The sequence below is a fragment of the Sceloporus occidentalis genome, unplaced genomic scaffold (genome assembly GCF_023333645.1).
Source record: "Sceloporus occidentalis isolate IW3139 unplaced genomic scaffold, rSceOcc1.0.p SCAF_102, whole genome shotgun sequence".
In the NCBI taxonomy this organism is placed as follows: Eukaryota; Metazoa; Chordata; class Lepidosauria; order Squamata; family Phrynosomatidae; genus Sceloporus; species Sceloporus occidentalis.
Genome location: NW_028317082.1, coordinates 1499391 through 1507191, shown reverse-complemented (window position 1 = coordinate 1507191; position 7801 = coordinate 1499391). Strand labels below are relative to the sequence as shown.

The 7801-nt window shown below is 37.4% G+C and overlaps 1 protein-coding gene across 7 annotated transcripts in view; it reads left to right on the top strand.

The window, feature by feature from the left end:
- Positions 1-1528: 1528 nt before the first annotated feature.
- LOC149283565 (leucine-rich repeat flightless-interacting protein 2) overlaps positions 1529-7801 on the top strand; it is a 60802-nt gene continuing 54529 nt past the window's right edge. For all 7 annotated transcript variants that reach the window (XM_089497371.1, XM_089497368.1, XM_089497366.1 and 4 more), the window contains exons 1-2: positions 1529-1618; positions 6370-6456. In XM_089497371.1, the coding sequence (XP_089353497.1) occupies positions 1529-1618; positions 6370-6456 (177 nt within the window). The remainder of the gene's footprint in view (positions 1619-6369; positions 6457-7801) is intronic.

The window sequence follows — 7801 nt, the reverse complement described above, 5'->3', positions numbered from 1 at the left end:
AGTGACGGATGTGACGCGTTCCGGAGGTAAGTATTCTTCATGTCTATGTGCGATTCGCTCTGTGCGAGTGGCTCCATTCGCACAGAGCGATTCGCGGGGGTGGGGGTCCACGGCGGGGTCGGGTTTCAGGGGATGCAGGGCAGGGTGTGAGTGTGGGTGCAGGGCAGAGTGGGGGTGGGAGGGCAGTGTAGGAGACTGAGTGCAGGGCACAGTGGGGGTGGGGATGCAGGGCAGGGTGTGAGTGTGGGTGCAGGGCAGGGTGGGGGTGCAGGGCAGGAGACTGGGTGCAGGGCAGAGTGGGGGTGGGGATGCAGGGTGTGAGTGTGGGTGCAGGGCAGAGTGGGGGTGGGGATGCAGGGCAGGGTGTGAGTGTGGGGGCAGGGCAGAATGTGGGGGTGGGGATGCAGGGCAGGGTGTGAGTGTGGGGGCAGGGCAGAATGTGGGGGCAGGGCTGGGGGCAGGGCAGAGTTGGATACTGGGTGCAGGGGCACAGTGCAAAGTGCTGGGTGCAAAGTGCAAAGTGCCAGGGCTGGGTGCAAAGTTCTGGGTGCAAAGTGCCAGGGCTGGGACAAAGTTTCTTGAACAGTAATAGTCCACCTCTTTTCAGAATGTTTGGGGTTATTTTGTTTCATAAATATTGTGTTTGGGTTCTTGTACTTTGAAAATATTTTTTTATTACATCATAACAAAATAAGAATGTTAATGTAAATTTTAAGTTGTTTTTTAACATCCAGTTCATTAAATTATTTAAAATAAACGAAAAATTTGCATATTGTTTTTTTTTATCCGATTAATCGATTAATCGAAAAAATAATCGGCCAACTAATCGATTATTAAAATAATCGTTAGTTGCAGCCCTATCAGCATCCCCCACCTGGACACCAGTATCAGGCATACCTACTGCGCCCTGCTTTAATGGCTACGATAGCTGGGGGGGAGGGGGGGGTCTGCAGCATTTCCCTGTGCTTGCACATATTATACTTACCTCCTGTCGGCTTCAGTGCTGGCTCATTGAATGCTTTTGATGGGGTTCTGCCTCATGTGAGTATTTTATTGAAATCATTAAACTGTCCCTTTAACTTACTGGATGGCCCATTTATTGTTTTGAGTTAGTGAAACAGCACTTTGAACTTCTTGTTTTAAGTATTTGTGAAGAAATATCAAGCCTGAGAGGTATAAATCTACATAATTACACACATTAAAGAGCTGCTTGGTTATACCCTTCCACTTAATTCCATAGAAGATACAAATAAGTGCACACGTATTCATGTGATATTGTGGTCTGCCTCAACACAGACAAGCTTGGGTGTGACAGCAAAACAAAGTCAATGCAGTCTAGGGTTATCTGGCAAGTTTTCTTGTTGTGTTTAACATGTTGAGTAAAAAAAAAAAAAAAATCCAAATAACTTGCCCTGCGATGCTTTGTTACTGCAATTCATAAAACAGATTCATTTTTAAAATTGTATTTTACAGGTTGTGTTCATCTTTTTCAACGTGCTTAGGGAATACTTGTACCGAATTGCAAAAGATGGGGACTCCTGGATCTGGAAGGAAACGTACCCAAGTCAAGGACAGATTCTCAGCTGAAGATGAAGCCTTAAGTCACATTGCTAGGGAGGTTAGTCACTTAATACGGTTTTATACATTCTCACATTTTACGGGGATGTGTCTTATGGGTTTAAATATTCTGCACGTCCATTGCACCAATTTCATTTAGTATTTAAAAAATACAAGCTGTTTTTGAAGTTTTATATAATATATATATTTCATTTGGCAACTTTGCAACTGACACGGATAAATATTTCTCAACTAAGAAATTGCCGAATTGCTAATTTTTATTTTTTTCATCCAGGGTGAAATGTTGCAGAATACTAATCAATTAAAGTGATATCAAATTTTTTTTAATTCAGCTTTAATTTAAAAATATGTATATTATAACTAAATGATACAACTGAATCATCACAGAAAGTCATGTTTAAAAATTGCTTTATTAAACTTCCATTTTTTATGTCTAACTACTTGTCTAGTTAGTTTGCCAATTATTTTTGAAGCTTTCAAGCATAGATTTTTCAAACTTCATAATTGTGCATTTTTTTTTTTTACATTAAACATAACATTTTTCCATCACTGAAGCTTTCGGAAATGTTATTGCTGGAAGAAAAGAAAAATAAAATAGAACAGTTTTGTTCCAGACAGGTGGCTTGGTTATCTGTGGACATTTGAGACTCATACTGGCCAGATTGAGACGCTAGGAAGTGGCTGAGGCCTATACATAGAATACAAAGTGATCACCTGTTGTAATCTGTTTGACCACCCCGCAAACCTAGGGCATCGTGTTAACAGGTGTAACTCTAAAAGCGCAATTCAGCGAAATACTAAAAATTTATATGTTTAGATCCACAATTATTCTTTGCTTAAATTAGATAAATAATTAGAATTTTCATAGACGAAAGGCCTGCATGACTTTACAATGTAATTTTCCTTTTGAAAATTATGATGACCTATGATGTGTCTGCTACAATGTCTACAATTACACCATAACTTTATCACAAACACAATCTCTTTAATGTCATTTGTGCTTCTGTTGACAGAATAACACAGACGTTTTATATACAGCAATGTGTTTAACCCCTTCAATACCAGGAGTTTTTGGTAATGCAATTTTTGCGTTATATCGGTTCAGCGATCATTCTCTTTTCCTGTGAGTAGTGTACCCATGTAAAATATATATTGTTTTTTAAGGAGAGATAGAGCTTCCTTTTGATACCATAGTTAGATGATTAGCTGAAAATTAAGAATGAGAAATTTTGTAAAAACTAGCGAAAATTAGGTAAAGTGATGGAAAATCCCCTCCAAGTTATCAATTTAGGTGTCCTGATTTCAGAAATACCTAATTTCCCAGCACTTATAGGGAACATACTATAAGGTGTGCATTAGTCATAGAATTTTTATGCTTATGGCTTAACGGGTTTGGGGGTTGTGAACGGGGGTTGTGAACAGGAGGGTTATACCTTTTAGATGTTGTGTTAGGGCAATGGGATGTAAGGTTTTTTTTCTTTTTTATTATCTCTTATATATTAATTTTTTTTTGTATTTATATATTTTGGTTTTAAAAAAAATGGTCCTCTTAGGGACCTCTTAAACATGTTGTTAATGCCAGTGATGTCACAATTACATCACTTAGCTCACTTTATTGTTTTTTTTTTTTAGTTATTGTATTTTAAGTGTGCGTTTTTCTTATGTCATATGTTTACTTCATGTCTGGTATTAATTTGATAATGTTGCCAATGTGTATAAGACAAATTTTTGTGGTTCACGCCTTGTTAACCCTGCAGATTGTATAGATCAGGTAATTGCTTGAAACAATTAGTGGACTGTCTCAGTTATTTGCCGTTCCCTATGTTTTCAGTATAAAGATAAAGCTATGAAATGAAAAAAGATCTACGTACCATCCAACGTCTACTCCTGCAAATCAGGATGCCAGGAGGGGCTTGGGAGGTACATACCGGCAGAGCTACAGTGCATGCATGCGCACAAAGCTGCTCACGCGCAGAATTCTTTCTCAGTGGAATTAAATTGGGAAAGGCGAATTATGGTCCCGAATCCCACTGTCCTATGGAGGTCTACCTCTGTCCCGAAACGCAAAGCGCGACTTTTGGGAGGCACGCTACTAATTTAAAACAGCCATCTCCACACAACCTCTTTGATCCTTTCTCCTAGCAGTACATTTTTATACACTCTCACAGTAGTAGCACTGGGAGAAAAGAAGAGATGCAGCTGTGACTAATAAAAATGAGGGTTTATACAGAGATTTGTCGCAATCCACATTTCTCTGCTGGAGGCCTCAAATCACACGAAACCTCTCTGGGCTTCAGTTGCTCAACTTGGTGGAAGCCTGGTTTGTCCCTGTTGGTTTTAAACATGTAATTAACCTGAGAACTTTTGGCGCTTTTGTGATAACATGTGTGAAGTCATCATTGGAACTTCTTTTTTTCTACATGAATACAAATTTATATTAATATTCCTGTACAATGCTGGATTTTGAACGCACTGGGACTCGCTTATAACTATCGCAACAGCAACCACCGAAAGCACGAGACAAGGGTATCTCGCTGGTTGCTGTGATTAGACCACTTATATAAAGTATAAAGCACACTAAGTGTGTGTGTGTGTGTAATTTTAAATGTTCGTAATTATGGTTTCATTCATACTGAGTGGAGGCGCTCAGTGACACAGTAACTATTTTATATTTACTTGTAACCACAACAAACAAGATTAAAGTAACTATTCACTTGTGTTCTAGCTTTTGGAAGAGCATTAAATGATTCAGGGCTTCCCCTTGCTTTAGTGTTCCATGCAATGCTCTATGTAATCCTCATCGTGGTGCAAAATGTTCACCATTCTGCACAAGTCATAAGTAGTAGAAGTGCTATATTCTGTTCGTTTGAGTGAAATAGTGTGCATTTTGAAATGATAGCATTATGTTGAGTAGATGATTTACTTACAGTGGCATTGGTTTTTGACAGCTATTTCCTTAGCTCCTCACTACTAAAAGTAGCTGCGTTTTTTTCTTTAGTGTGGTCAGTGTAGGTTATATAGTAAAATCTTTACCATAACCTCTCTCAAGCTATCAGCAAAAGCAGAGCAGTGATGTCTTTTTGTGTTTCATAGAGTAAAACCTGATTTCAGAGCAGACTTCTGTCTATGATTAGTAGGTATTTTCTGTTTTGTCTGCCACATGTGCTTTTTCATTAACCCACCCCACAACCAAATTTCATCAGGTTGACCCATTGCAACACATTATTAAGTTGGTTACATTAAATGCAAGGTATTTGCCTACATGCAATGAGAACATATTTGATTTAAATAACCAATTTACTTATTAATGCAGTGTGTGTTTTCCGCAGTTATCCAGCGGACGCCTGTCATCTACCACAATTCACATTCTTTGATAGCATTTGGTTGAGGCTTTAGAAGTTTTCTGATAAGTTTTAGTGGGCCCACATACTCGCTTAACAAGGTCACAAAGGCTTTCTAGTCCCTTTGAGGCTCTACATGTTCTATAATTATGTTGTTCCCTGAACTTGTAACTACTAAATACTTTCTTCTATGGTATTTATTTATCACAATCTATTTCAATGCAAGTGTTAAGAATAATTTTCTTGCTTTGCTTTCGACATAAATATCTATTTGTTTTTAGCTGTCTGAGTGCCTTGCAAGAGCATCCTTTTTCGGACTTGAAAGAGTTAACTATTTTAAGCTCTGATATGAACCTCGGTAAAAAAATTAAAAGCTTGTATTTGTTTTGAGTCTAGTCGTCATGGTTACACAGGGACAGAGTTTTCCAGTTAGACAGAATTTTCATGCGCTGTTGATGATATTGGCATGCTGATTGATGAAACGTTTAGAGTGTGGAAGAAGTATGCCAATCCTAAAGAAACAATCCGCGTTTCAGTTTTTTTTCCAATCCTTCATTTTTCATTTAAATTACATTACATTTATTGTAATCGATACTTAGAAATTCTTTATTCTTGTGAAATAGCGTTTTTCCTTATTTAGCCTTACCTTTTCACTTAGGGCGATGACATTCAGGCAGAAAAGTATTTCCCCATTACAGAGCAGGAGGAAAACACTGACCATGATGTACCAAGGAATGTGGAAAAGAGCATTTAAAGTCCATCTGTCACTTTCTCAAAACCAACATTTTACTGCTAAGTGCCCTAAAAAAGTTCCTAATATGTCCAATGTTTACGGATATAACTAAACCGCTCACGTATTTGGAACCAACATTATGGATGTTAACTACCTGTTCTCATGATTTCTTTTTTCATGTTTTGCTTCAGTTTATTGGTTGATTTGTTTTGGCAGCCTTTGTAAGGGGTTTGAAGAAGAAATAAGATTTTAAAAGTTATTGTCATGTTGTTTTTGCCCCTGATTTCAGTTTGATTAAGGTAAAGTGGTGTTGACCTGACAAGCTTTCTGTTTTTACCCTAACCATCAGCTACAATTACATGAACTAGTCTTTTTTGTCTTTTGTCACAAGTTTGAGATTTTAGCCTGTGCTGACCTATTCTGTTCTAGATATTCTCCATTATTTGCTGCTTTACGTTTTCAACCAAAACAATCCCCTTGAATCTATTTTAACAAACTGGCTGTGCTCGACGGGTACTATGGGGCTTATAAATCGGATTTTGTCAAGCCCTGGTGTTTTCAGAATACTGTTTCAATCTATTGTTTAATCTATTGTTTAATCCAAAATTTTTATTCTCTGAGGCTTCCAGTTGCAGATTTTCAGTCAATGTTTGACTAATGAACATTATATATGTGAAATTGTCCACAATCCTAAAATGTTGATGCTCTGGCTTTCAGGCAGAGGCAAGGCTTGCTGCCAAGCGAGCGGCTCGAGCAGAAGCAAGGGATATACGCATGCGAGAGCTGGAACGACAACAAAAAGAGGTAAATCCTTGTGGCTTGCTTTATTTGAAGCAGTTTATCGTCTACTCTACAGCCAGATTTCTAACCAAAAGTGCAATGGCTGCAGAGGTTGCTAAACGGTCCCACATGCTTGTACGTGACTAGTAACTGAAACCATTATAACCATAGCTATTGGATATAATTTGCACAAAACACACTTATTTATCACTATTCATGTCTGATAATGATTTTCTGAGCTATTAAGAGTAAATTATAGGAACCTTTCTGGTTATGGTTATTTTAATTGCTTGCCATATTTAGTTCGGATTTCAACTACTTCTACCTATTTTAATAACATTGTATACATCCTTCTTTGTCTAGCTAATACATATAATGCATGACTCTTGAACTGTTATTTTCTTTACAAATATGTTTAAACTCCTAGCTTATATTTACTGGTGCTGTCCCTTGAATGGTTGGGATAATTGCTTATTTTATTAACTTGTTTTGATTATTGTATGTATCAGATTTTACTACCTGGTTGTTTAGTCTTTTTTAAGCATTCTCATATTTTTGGTATGTCGTCAATCAATTAAGCCCACCCTTCAAATTCCCTCTGGTGTGTCCCATGTACTTGGTGTCATCATTCAGTCCATTTTACCTCCCCTTTTGTCTAATTTTATTTATCCAATTGTATACAAACATTTAGTTTATTTGTAATGGCACCATAAAGTTAATATTCTAGAATGAGACTCTTAAGCAATGTATAGCCTTCTTTAAAGATCGTGTGGCAGAGTGTTAAATGTAACTGTCCTTCAGATCTGATTAACAAAAACAAGTTGAAAGATTGTTAAAGAAGCCAAAGAAATATGGTCTTGTAAGAAACAGTAGGTCTTGTAGTGGGTTGTATTGAAAAATACACATTGGTGTGCTAGAACACTTATACATTGAGGTGTATAACTGAGACTACTAGAATTCTTGAGCAATAGTAACCAAGCAATGATCATCTGAGGTATGTACACTTGATCTGTTTACTCAGATCAGTTGTTCAACATCAGTAGGTGTAGTTCTGTGATAAAAATTGAATGACCGCAATGGTATTTCTCTGTGTAACATATGTTTTGAATAAATGTGCAGTGTATTATTCTAAAAAGGTGATATGGTCTTTATTTGTGGTGGAAGCATGAAAGATGTCCTAAAAATGTGTTTCCTAAATAATAAAAACACTTCTAATCTCAATGTAAGGAGAAATTCGTATTAATAGCCAAAGACAAAATTCCACATAATTCACAAAGTACCACAGTCATAAGTAGATCGACATGTAGAAGAAGCTTCTGCAAGTCCTCTGAAGCCAAATATGGATAGTAACAGGACTTTTTGCGAGCAG